The sequence below is a fragment of the Neoarius graeffei genome, chromosome 21 (genome assembly GCF_027579695.1).
Source record: "Neoarius graeffei isolate fNeoGra1 chromosome 21, fNeoGra1.pri, whole genome shotgun sequence".
Taxonomy (NCBI): domain Eukaryota; kingdom Metazoa; phylum Chordata; class Actinopteri; order Siluriformes; family Ariidae; genus Neoarius; species Neoarius graeffei.
In genome coordinates, this window is record NC_083589.1 from 55,607,099 (window position 1) to 55,620,242 (window position 13,144).

A 13,144-nucleotide genomic window follows, 5' to 3' on the forward strand; every position below is an offset into this window, starting at 1 on the left:
CTGACACTGAAGCCTCCTTCTGTAAATGTTAAACGCCTCCTTACAGAAAATTCCACCAAAATGATAATGAACTTTTGTTAAATTATGTTTTAAAAATAAATTTTATGATCAAAATATCAGTCCCTGTAAGTCAGTTGTTACTCCAGAAACAATAACGTATGGCATTGGGGTCACCATAGCGGATCCGTTCCGCATATTTGATTTGGCATAGTGTGGCAGCAGGGGCGTGGCCAAGCAGCAGTCTGTGAATGGAGGGCGGGGTCAGGGAAGGTAAGTGGCTGAGTCATTCTACCTGCTGTCAAGGTGTGTGTGAGAGAGTTACAGGGACGGAGCATAAAAGGAGGAGAGCAGAGAAAAGAGGCTCCCGACCAGAATGTATGTGTGTGAGGCTGAAAAGCCATACACACCTCTCTTTAAAGGGGTACCAAATATAATATATACAGTTGGTGATGTGACAAAGTAACGTATTCTTAAGTATTCTATCAAATTTATATACAAGAAAACAACGAAATATCTTGGTAATTGTAAATATAATAGTCGGTACACTAAACGGCACAAGAGTCGCCATTTTTAAAAGACCGTGACGTCAGCGCTACCCACTGCACTAGGAGAGAAGCGTGTAATCATGGCGTCGGGCGCATCAAGTGAAAGCGACAGCTCTGTCGAATCATACGAAGAGATCCCGCAAGACACACTGCAAGCAGGCTATGGCTTAGAAGGGTACCAGTTTGTGTAGCCGATCACTTACAGTTCGTCCTACTTTCCGATTCACACATGCTATTCCCAACCTCAATGAGCCAACACAACTGGGCACGTACATACGTCATGAGTGTTACGCAGAGAAAATGAACGTGCATTCTGATTGGATAAAATTAATATCATGGCGGGCTGTTCAAACTGCGGAAATAGTTTGCTCGAGCTACTTTCAAAACACTATAACTTTCCAACCTTAGAACAAAAAACTTTTGTAAGTCTTGAATAAGGTTCGTTAATGTGTGTTTTAGTGTTATATTTACTCTATATATTGCCCTCTGTTCCCCTTTAAAAAAAAAAAAAAACGTTTGTAAGAACTTCAGGTTCCGCCTGCCGTGCTTCTGTACTCCACCCAGATCAGGGATTTGATACACATAGGTTTTACACCAGATGCCCTTCCTGACGCAACCCTGTCCAATCTATCCTGGCTTGGGTGGCAAGCATGCACCGAACATGCAAACCCCACACAGAAAGGCCCCCGTTGGCTGTGAGAATCAAACCCAGAACCTTCTTGCTGTGAGATGACCGTGATAACTGAATTAGAGCAGGTACACTACATTACAGAACAGCCTGGGGAGCAGTTAAGGGTTAGGTACCTTGCTTAAGGGCACTTCAGCCATTCCTGCTGGTCCAGGGAATCGAACCAGCAACCTTTGGTCCCAAAGCTGCTTCTCTAACCATTAGGCCATGGTATGTTAATATAAATGTATTATTTGAGTAACAGCCAAAACTACCAATCAGAGCTGCTGTTATAGATAATTAATCAAAACCATCTAACCAACCAGGATGAAGAAATGTGGAAAATTCCAAAAATAGAGAACGGGTAAATTCATTCATTCAGTTAAAAAAAAAAAAAATAATAATAATAATAAAAAAAAAAAAAAAAAAAAAACTCACTCACTCAACTAAGAAACATCATACTTTTAATATTTGTCAAAGGTTCAGACCATGGGATAAAATACATCTCATTATTTCTTTTAAATGAATGTGATTAAAGGACATCATGCAGATTGCTTTTGAAAAAAAAAAATCCTATTAAAAATATAATCTCCAATGACTTCAAAAACAAATTTATGACAAATAGCGTTACCAGGGAAAGTGCTAGTGTTTTAAGCCCTTACAGAGAAAAATAAACAAAAATCACACACTGCCCTAAGATGATGTGTGATCATCCGAAGCCCTGGTTCATTCAGTGGTTCTGTTACAGAGTGCATGATCTAAAGCTGCAATCCGTGAACATCAGACCAAATAACACTTCACTATTCCGAGAGGGGGTTTAGAAAAATAATTTAATGGATAGAATTGGACGGTAATTGCGTAGTTAGCATACACCTGAGAATAAATCTGTCATCTCTGCCGGATGTGGCGCTCCGGAGCTCACTTCCTCTTCCGCGGGCTTTTATCAGAGGAGTCAAGCTTCCTGTCTTCCGAGTTCTCCTTCTTGCCTCCTCGGCTGGAGGCACCGCGGCTTTTCTCAGAGGGCTCAGTGTGCTCTCTGGATTTCTTACTCTTTTGTTCGGATGCAGACGGTCTGGGTTTTGTGCCTTTAGTGCTCCTGGTTCGAGAGAACAGAAGTTTGATGAGGAGGATGGACACCACGGTGGCGAACAGGCTCGAAGTCAGGAGGTGTCCAGAAAGACCCTTCGACTGGCTTTGGAGCACACTCAGAGCCTGTGAGAGAGGCGTGTCGGAGCCACGATGGACCGGGAACTCCTCCTGAACACACACACAAAGCACTACTTTATCACCAATGCAATGAGACATTAAACAACTTGCATCGTGGTAACACGATACAGCAAGATGTCTAAAGCTGTAAATGTGGTCATGCTGGATCACACCACCATATTTTTGATTATTGTCCTACATCATCACACCCCGTGTGTTTTATTCCTTACGTACAGTTGTGTTCAAAATAATAGCAGTGTGTTTTTAAAAACGTGAGTAAAGCTCAAAATCCTTATAATAGTTTTTATTTCCATGCATTGGGAACACTGCACATTATATTCTACATCAAAATATGAAGAAAAATGTATGAATATTTTAATTACTTTACAGAAAATGAAGAAAAATGAACATTGGGCTGTTCAAAAAAATAGCAGTGTCTGCATTTTTCATTACAAACTCCAAATATTTACTGTATAAACTGAAAAAATCTTAAGGATTTAGTATCCCTGTGAATCACTAAACTAATATTTAGTTGTATAACCACGGTTTCTGAGAACTTCTGGCACCTGTGAACAGGTATTCCAGCCCAGGATGATTTGACAACATTCCACAATTCCTCTGCATTTCTTGGTTTGGCCTCAGAAACAGCATTTTTGATGTCACCCCACAAGTTTTCTATCGGATTAAGGTCCGGGGATTGGGCTGGCCACTCCATAACTTTCATTTTGTTGGTCTTGAACCCTGATGCTGCTCGCTTACTGGTGTGTTTGGGGTCGTTGTCTTGTTGAAACACCCATTTCAAGGGCATTTCCTCTTCAGCACAAAGCAACATGACCTCCTCAAGTATTTTGATATATGCAAACTAGTGCTGTCAAAAATGTCGCGTTATTAACGCGTTAACTTGGCTCAATTTTAACGGCGATAATTTTTTTATCGCGAGATTAACGCTCTGTGACATGTAGGTTTTTCATAAGCTTTTGAAACTGCCAGGAACTTGCAACAGAGACTTTGCTTAGAAAAACGATAGCAGCTAGACTGTAATGCCCCGCACAGCCAGAGTCCTCTGCCCTCCTTTCCCCCCCAAAGAATCAGCGCGGGCAGGGCGCGCGAGTAGAGATGGGATTTATGGCTCTTTGATGGGATCCGCATCTTTGTGATCCGTTCTTTGAAAAGAGCCGTTCAAAAGACTGGCTCATTTGGCTCTTTTTAAATATTTATTCAGTTTTAAGAAGACAGCGTCTAAAGAAGCCAGATCCCTCTGAACTGTAAACTCAATGCTATCCCAGAAATCCTTCCTGTAATATGCAAATTTGGCCGCCTCTGATTGGACAGCGCGACGCATCAACAGGCAGAAAGTGTAAAAGTACAAAATGTGTTAAGTGAGCTGAAACAGTAAAGATCAGAATCAATGCAATATTTATCAACGAACAACTTAAAGTTAATATAATAGTGTACTTTATATTATAATCAAGCATGTCAAGCCTACCGTCACTGTGTAACCTGTCTCTCTGATTAGAGTTGTAGACTAACTCAAGCAGTAGATCACTTCACTCATGGTTCTTTTGCTAGCCCCAGTGTTCGGCTTAGGTTTCACTTTGCAGTGGCTGTGTCAAGACGTGTTATGCTTTGCAATACAAAAGCAAGCCCATTCACGTTTTTATGCTGATAAGAGAATTACAATGGTTTTTCATGTGACAAAAATGTGCGATTAATCGCGAGTTAACTATGACAGTCGCGACATTAATTGCGATTAAATATTTTAATCGCTTGACAGCACTAATGCAAACTGATCCATGATCCCTGGTATGCGATAAATGGGCCCAACACCACAGTAAGAGAAACATTCCCATATCTTGATGCTTGCACCACCATGCTTCACTGTCTTCAGAGTGTACTGTGGCTTGAATTCAGTGTTTGGGGGTCGTCTGAAAAACTGTCTGCGGCTCTTGGACACAAAAAGAACAATTTTACTTTCCTCAGTCCACAAAATGTTTTTCCATTTCTCTTTAGGCCAGTCGATGTGTTCTTTGGCAAATTGTATCCTCTTCAGCACGTCTTTTTTTTTTTTTAACAGTGGAACTTTGCGGGGGCTTCTTGCCGATAGATTAGCTTCACACAGGCGTCTTCTAATTGTCACAGTACTCACAGGTAACTTCAGACTGTCTCTGATCACCCTGGAGCTGATCATTGGCTGAGTCTTTGCCATTCTGGCTCTTCTTCGATCCATTCGAATGGTAGTCTTCTGTTTTCTTCCACGTCTCTCTGGCTTTGCTGTCCATTTTAAAGCAGTGGAGATCATTTTAGCCGAGCAGCCCATCATTTTCTGCACTTCTTTACAGTATACGTTTTACCTCTCCAATCAACGTTTTAATCAAAGCACGCTGTTCTTCTGAACAATGTCTGGAACGACCCATGTTTCTCAGGTTTTCAGAGAGAAATGGATGAACATCATGTGCTGGCTTCATCCTGAAATTAGGGCCACCTGACTGACATCTGTTTTTTCACAGAATGAATGACCTCACTAATTAAACTCCACACTGCTATTATTTTGAACACGTCCCTTTCACTTAATTATTCGATTACACAGACTCAGGAGCATGCATATCATGAGTGTTGGGTCTGTTGGTTTTCTATGACTCTACTACACCTACTGGTAAATTATTTGCCATGTAGTAATATAATTTCCACCAAAAACAGTGATTGATCTGGTTAGTCGTGTTGGACTGCTATTATTTTGAACACAAGTGTACATACAAACATGAGAAACTCATTAAGATCAGGATGTCTACATTAAATCATCTACCTTAAGTCCAGCTTCACTCAGCAACTCTTTGAGTGTCGGGTCACTCAAGTGCACCGTGGGAAAGAAATCCCTCACATACTGCCGTTTCCACCAGGTCAGTGCTTCCGTCCTGCCACACAATACAATAACGGAGGTGTTTGAGTACAATACAATATAGGACTAATCAGGAAAGAGAAAAAAAAAAAAAAAGTTATCAGTGAAAACAGATGAGGAGTTGCTTCCAGTAAAACGAAGGGATTTTTCCTGTGTGTGTGTTAGGATCAAACTGGAGACCCTCGAGCTGTGAGGCAGAAACGCTCCACTCTACCGCCATACTAGGCACATAACATGTCTACCGTGCGATGACAAGTCATGATACGAATTTGTGAGGATTCAAATTTAAAGAAAACTAGATGTGTCCAAAGGAGCAGAGATGCCCCCGGCTGAGCAGTTTGAGAGAGAATCCAATTGCTGCTTTTGAAAAATTTCCTGAATATTTGTAGGTCGCATCCAGAATGATGCACTAAAAAGTTATGCAAGTTCATATTTTCAAATCTATGACCCAGTTTAAAGTTGCATGAATCTCCGAATCACCGTTGGTAGGTGAGGATGGATAACATTCCAAAAGTTATGCGATTTCCCTCAGCAAACCTGCATTTGGTGGGTGAGCATCGATATCAACACCCAAAAAGTTCTTCGAGTTCATATTTCCTGATCAGGCTTGCTCAGTGGGGATAGATTAGGGATAAAATTAGCTCATGTTTAGTCATTAAAATTCTGTAAAGCTGATTTGCGACAATGCCTATTGTTAAAAGCGCTATACAAATAAACTTGACCTAGTTAAAAGTAGGTCAATCTCGCCACCATTCGAACTCGAGTAAGGTCTTGCCAAGGCAAACCTACATACCACACCTGGTGGCTGAGCAGTGATATTAATATGCTTTCTATTAATGAGCATTGATATTGGTATGCTTTCTATTTGATATTGGTATGCTTTCTAACCTGCATTCCAAGGTTTTTTTTTTCGTTTCCGTTTGAGAGTACGTCGTGCGCGTTCTGGCTGCCGCTTCTCACCAGAGCTTTTTTTTTTTCCTTTCTTTTTCTATTTTCATTTTATTTATTTATTTTTTTCTGTGTATTTCTGTAGTTTGATGTTTGTTTGTGTGTTTTAGCCCGCCGGTTGTGGTGTAGCTCCAGACCCAGTTTTGGGTGTCGGTTCCCTCCAGGCCTTGGTTCGCCGTGGGTGATGCCTGCGCTCCCAGCTGTGGACTGCAGTGAGCTCGTTGCTCATTTTACATCGTGGTTGTCCAGCGCTCTATGCTTTAACACTTGGCGTGATGTTCTGAGTGATGTTGCTCGGTGGTGTCACGGCGGCTGTGCAGGCTGTTTGGACATACCAGCGCTCTGCATGGCGGAGCTTCTCTGCTCGCTTTGTGGATCTATGGCGTGGTGTTCGAGCGATGTTGCTGACGGCGTCACGGCGGCGGTGCTGGAGATGTGGGACTTGTTTTCGTCCGCCTTTTGGTGGGACTGTGGCTGCTACACCACGGGAATTACATCCTGACCCCTACTTGGTGGACTTTTTACTTATTTATTTAATTATTTTTAATTTATTTATTTTTCCTTGTTTATAATTGTAAAGCATCCTTGGGTTTCTTGAAAGGCGCTATATAAATTTAATTTATTATTATTAACACCCAAAAAGTTATGCGAGTTCATATTTCCCGACCTCTGACCCAGTTAAAAGTAGGTCAATCTCGCCACCTTTCAAACTCATACTAGGTCATCCCCAGATAGACCCCAAAATTAAAATTTGGTGCACGTAGGTCAATTTTAACTGTAAAAAAAAAGTTGTGCGAGTGTTCCGGACAGACAGACAGACGGACGGACATAGTGAAATCATAACGCCCCCGCCAACTAAAGTTGGGCCAGGGGCATAATAATAAAAATCAATCATGAGCATCATCAGGCTGCACAATCTTCATTTTTCCAAGCAATAACTGCTATTTAGACAGCAGAGGGCCCCATATAATGTAGGCAGAATACATAAATAATGTAGAATAGCTGGAATACGTGTGACTTCACCCTAGGCTGGGCTGAAGTAACAGCGCAAATACTGTGGAGAACATGCACCAAATAAACAAACGATATAAATGGGGGGGAAGGTCTTATGACTGTAGAAATAGATTTAACAAGTGATCAGAGCTCTCTGAAACTGACAGACTGCTGAAAGCTAAAGAAAAGAGAAGCAAATGGAAGCAGTACAACTGTTCATAAAGGTCTATTAAGAAAAAGGCCTATTTGCTATTCACTTTTTCATTTTGAATAAAAGGAATGTTTTAGTTAACAACAATAAAAACTGTTGCCAGGCAAAACAAACCTCGGCTGGTAGCACTTATGATGAATATAAAGGAAGATCTCATCTCATTATCTGTAGCCGCTTTATCCTGTTCTACAGGGTCGCAGGCGAGCTGGAGCCTATCCCAGCTGACTACGGGCGAAAGGCGGGGTACACCCTGGACAAGTCGCCAGGTCATCACAGGGCTGACACATAGACACAGACAACCATTCACACTCACATTCACACCTACGCTCAATTTAGAGTCACCAGTTAACCTAACCTGCATGTCTTTGGACTGTGGGGGAAACCAGAGCACCCGGAGGAAACCCACGCGGACACGGGGAGAACATGCAAACTCCGCACAGAAAGGCCCTCGCCGGCCACGAGGCTCGAACCCGGACCTTCTTGCTGTGAGGCGACAGCGCTAACCACTACACCACCATGCCGCCATAAAGGAAGATATTGCCAAAAAAAAACAGGTACCCTATGGTTTCAGTTTCGAGAACTGTAAGAGTAGAATAATATAAAAGTACAGACACTTGGTATATTTTACTTCTGTGATTTTTAAATTGTTCATTTTTTTTTTTTTGGGGGGGGGGGATTTATTAATTTAGCTAAATAAGTTGATAAAAGAATAGGAAAATAAATGCTGCATATGAAATGTTTTGTAATACAATTTCATTTTATATATATATATAAAAATAAAAAACAGTTATTAAACGAAATCGAGTCGTGCATGACCTGATAGCTGATGAGTTGTGTAGCACCGAGTCGGCTATAAGCCACATATGGCGAGATTGAGTGGAATAACTTTTTTTTGTTAATATTTATTTATTCTATCCACATTCACTGAATTTTGAGAAACACCATTTTTAATTTTCTGCAAATTCGATAAATAAAAACTAAACAAAACGTCCAATAAAATAATTTCCGCTTAGAATGTAAACAAACCGGCAAAATGATGATCAATTTGTGAAAAATGCGATAATTCTTAGAAAAAAAAGTTTACCATCAAATGCTTTTATTCCATATTTTGTTGCTTTTTTTGGGGGGTGGGAGGTTGTTTTTGAGTAGTTTTTATTTTGTCCTCAGTTGCTTCAGCAACACGCTCCACCATTTTGTTTTTCTCTACTCACGGTATATGAGCTGATATCCTGGTAGTAGAGTAGCATGCAATTGATCATATCCAGTGAATGTGGACAGAAATGTAAGTGGGAGAAAAGTGACTCATGAACCCAGTATTGTGAATTGGGTCATTATATGCCGACACCATACCGTGTAAAAAGTAACCACGGTGTATGTGGATATAAACCCTGACTGATGGTGTGAACACGGTGTCCAACTCACCCGTCTTCAGGCGTGTGGGTGAAACGGTAGTGGTAGACTTTAGCCCTGATGAAAGCTGGTGGTTTGGAGCTGAAGGGGTACTGAGCTTCATTCACCTGCAGCAGACTTACCACTATAGCAGAGCACGTACACACACACACACCATGAGAACACTTTCACTGGTTTTACAACAAATCAGCCTGTTCAGGTTAACACTGTACTTTCTGTCTTGCTGGATGTGTGAACAGACTCAAAACACACAAAACTCTGATTACACACACAGAGTTACTGGAAAATAATTTATTCTGAGGTGAGAACAGCAACTCCACTTCAATCTGGGACACATCACATCACTTCACTGATTCTTTTTCTTCTTATTATTCCTTACTTATGCCTCGGTCACAACCGGCCGTATGTGCTCCTACAGCCGGTCTACGTGCAAAAAACGCAAGAAATGCACGGAGGGCGCGGGTGTGCTGTGCTGATTTTCGAGCCGTAGACCGGCCGCAGAGGTTCTTTGTCATGTCAAACAAACTCTACGGGCGCTTACGTTTTTTCAGGTTGCAAGACTAACTTACGGCCAATGTGCGTCTTTCTCTACTACAAAAAAAAAAAAACAGCGATTTGGGAAACGCCAAAAAAAAAAAAAAAAAAACACACAGCCAAAAAAATCGTACGTCCGGTTGTGACCTAGGCTTTATACACGTACGTTATATAAGAATAATACAATCCTGTTAAAGTAATACAACTAAACCAAACTGCATTATAGCCAGAGGTGGACGGTAAAGAAGTACATTTACTTGAGTACTGTACTTAAGTACACTTTGTGTATCTGTACTTTACTTTATTATTTTTCTTGGAAACTTATGACTAATGTCACTACATTTGAAAGACAAATATCGTACTTTTCACTCCACTACATTTCTATCAAGGTCCTCGTTACTATGAAGATATTCAGATGCTTTCTGTTAAATAATTAATATTGTCTTTTTTTTATAATGTTTTAAATTTACTTTAATTTTAACTTTATTCTATTTTATTCTTTATTCTATTCTGCTGGTTTCTTTTTTTCTCCTCCTATTTCTACTTCATTTTATTATTTTATTTCTACTATTGTTTAATTCTTATTATTTTCTTTTAATTCTTTTAATTAATTGTTTTAGAATAAAAATACAATTATTTTATGTAATTTTATTTCTCTATTGTTTACTGTTTTTGTTTTTACTTCTGTAAAGCACACTGAACTGCCATTGTGTATGAAATGTGCTATATAAATAAACTTGCCTTGCCTATGAAGCAGCTTTGAAAGTGGAGGGGATCTCTTTTCTAAAACGTGACGTTTTTTTCGCAGGTGACACTGAGACAGCCGATCAGTAATCACTCGGGTCACGTCACGTCCATAGACTGTATAAAATCAAGTTCAGTGATTTCTCAGCAGCGTTATTTAACACGACCAGTTGATGGCGGAATGGAAGGAGGCGGTTCTTCTGAAGAACGAACACACCCATGGCCCATGAACCCATGTTTCAGTTTTCTGAAAGGATTAAAGATTCATTTCATTTTAAATGTTTGCTTTGTTTGCCTAAAACGAACCACATCACGGCCGACAAAAACTCGCCGTCCAACCTGCAGAAGCATATTGAGGTATATAAACGTTTTATTCCAAGAGAAAGCTTGCAATGAAGTCATGTGTGCTTTTAGAGCTAGCGATAACATTGCAATAGTTATGCAGTCTGGTTAGTCAAATGACTTTCTACGGATTTGCCCGCCAAGTTGCCCTAGCCTTGTCCACGGCTAACGTTAACATTAACTTGGACACTGTTAGTTAGCATGTAAACATGGAGTTACGCTAACATGAATAACGTTAACTTATCTGAAGTCCTTTCAGAAATGTTTTAGCATAATCTTGCCAAATAAACAGAATGTAGAAATCTTTTTTCTAGTAGCGTTAGCTACCCAGTATGATTTCGAATTTGAAAAGAGTTTACTAGCATGCCAGCTGGAGTTTCACTGACTAGCTAGCTTAAAGTGCATATCACGGGTAAATTCAGGAGCAAGATCAATGTAATTCTCCTATTTTATATTAAACTTTGGTCAAATATCTGTCACATTTTGCGCAATTTTTTTACCTTGCGCAATACCAGAAAAATTCAGTTGAAATCAAGCCATTTGAGGCGAATTGGTCCGCCTCTGAAAAAACTCGGCATTTGGATTTCCCGGCAAACACTGATTTTCGTGACGTCGCGTGTGGGACGCCTCTTTCTGAATCCTACATCAGCGCTGGTTTGTTTATGAGAAAACGACCTGGTGGTTTTCTGCAAATTTCTTCAACGTTATCGCGTAATTATTAAAATGGTTAACAGATGTATCGTAGGAGGGTGGAGCAACACCAATCTTGATGGGATTAGTACTCATCGTTTCCCAAAAGACCGGACAATGAGAGAGAAATGGGAGCGCTTGGTCTACACAGGCTGTGCACTGAAACCGTGCAAAGCTCTCGCAGCCTGCTGGCGCTTCCGCAGGTGATGTCACGAATCTGGCTCCAGACTCCCTTGGGATTTTTCCAGACGCGTTTTGTTATTTTATTTTTTTCTGCTGTAGACAGATGGCCTTGTGCAAAATTACCCTTCTGGAGGAGTGTGTAAAGGGACATATTTTCATATAAAAAAATTTAAAAAAAAAAAACTGGTTCAGAATATGCCCTTTAACGTTAAACCACCACAATGGCACAGCATGCGTTTATTTTGTAAATCCAGTCAGTTGTTTCAGCGGCATTAGGTTTTGTAAGCGTTGTGGCAATAATACAACGATGCGTTGACAGAAACTGTACTTTTAATACTCAAGTATTTTTAAAAGCAAGTACTTCAGTACTTTAACTCAAGTAAAAATTTGACTGGACAACTTTCACTTGTATCGGAGTAACATTTGACCAGAAGGATCTGTACTTTGACTTCAGTAATGAAGTTGGGTACTTTGTCCACCTCTGGTAACAACGGTCTGATAATGAACTCTGACTTTTGGAGCATGTTGGCGCGTCCATGTTAGCTCACCGTCCTGTTTGCCCTCCAGTAGGCGCTGGATCAGGCCTGTAAACCACGGGCTCTGGTCATGTTGTTGTCGAGCAGCTTCCCACAGCTGCCAGTCTAACCGCGGCTCATGAGGCCCGAGAACTGCAGGAACGCCACTCGTACTGCCGGGCTTATACATGAAGCTCAGCTCCTGTAAGAGCCACACACGCAAGAGAGTGTTAAGAGTCTGTCTCAGGAAAGAGACAGCACAGCATGTCATGACGACGCTGAGAATGAAATCCAGCAGAAAACAGCATGAGATGAGTACGCTGAAATGTAGGTGATATTCGAGAGGAAGTCGGGTGACAAATCATCTCACGTCACTCAGATTGATGGAAAGCTATTAACCACATCAACGCAAACGAGTCATTCAAGTCCTCACTGTACAAGTCTTTCAGCCTGAAGTATCTAAACAAGTCTGAGGTCGATAATCAAGTCTCTGCTTACAAGCTTTAATTTGTCCGAAACTTTTCCACCATTGTAATGCCATCAATATGTTCATTTATATCAATTACAATTAAATTTATATCAATGCACAATTAGCTGAGTTCCAGATGTGCTCATGCAGATTTAAAATTCCCTGAAACCCTAAAAAGACAAAAGCAAAACAGGTTTGTTGCTCTTTTACTAGGAGATCGAAGCCGTGTGTAATTTAAAGAGGCTCTAACCGTCCATGTTTTCTTATCCATGCTGCCCTCGATGACGATCTCCGGCCGTCCTGCAGGAGGAATCATTCGGTGCTGAATGCCGTATGAACTGACCAGGTGAAACTTCTCCACAGCTTCATAGGCCTCCCTCACCCCGGGTAAAATTTTACTGCTGGACATTCCTGCTAGAGCAGTGTACGGAACCTTCACACACACACACGAAAAATAAAACTATTAAAGCTCATAGGCAACGGTTTTAATTTTATGCACATGTTAAAAAAAAAAAAAAAAACTTCTGTAATTTTCTTCTGGTCCCAAGAAGTATTGTTAATAAGTAATAATTAAAATAAAGTTAGCGTGGATCGCGGCGAATTTCTGTCGGCTATTTCCGTGACCGCTCGGCGCATGACGTCATTTAAGCCAAACAAACCGCTTGAGTCGAGTCCACTTCAGTTTACTTGCATTGCCGTTCGGCTTGAGTGCAGACGTGCGTTCAGGAATTTCCAAAGAAAACCCCCCATGCCTTATTGTTGTGCAGTGAACTGTAACAACGGGACCGGTT

At 40.8% G+C, this 13,144-nt stretch overlaps 1 protein-coding gene across 1 annotated transcript in view; it reads right to left on the reverse strand.

Annotated features, from left to right (window-relative positions):
* Window positions 1-1,659: 1,659 nt before the first annotated feature.
* Window positions 1,660-13,144, reverse strand: part of lmf2b (lipase maturation factor 2b) — a 44,720-nt gene continuing 33,235 nt past the window's right edge. Inside the window, exons 10-14 of the mRNA XM_060903384.1 lie at window positions 12,604-12,786; window positions 11,918-12,086; window positions 8,889-9,000; window positions 5,222-5,330; window positions 1,660-2,469 (exon numbers count right to left, since the gene is read on the reverse strand). Coding sequence (XP_060759367.1) covers window positions 2,131-2,469; window positions 5,222-5,330; window positions 8,889-9,000; window positions 11,918-12,086; window positions 12,604-12,786 — 912 coding nt within the window. The 3' untranslated portion in view covers window positions 1,660-2,130. The remainder of the gene's footprint in view (window positions 2,470-5,221; window positions 5,331-8,888; window positions 9,001-11,917; window positions 12,087-12,603; window positions 12,787-13,144) is intronic.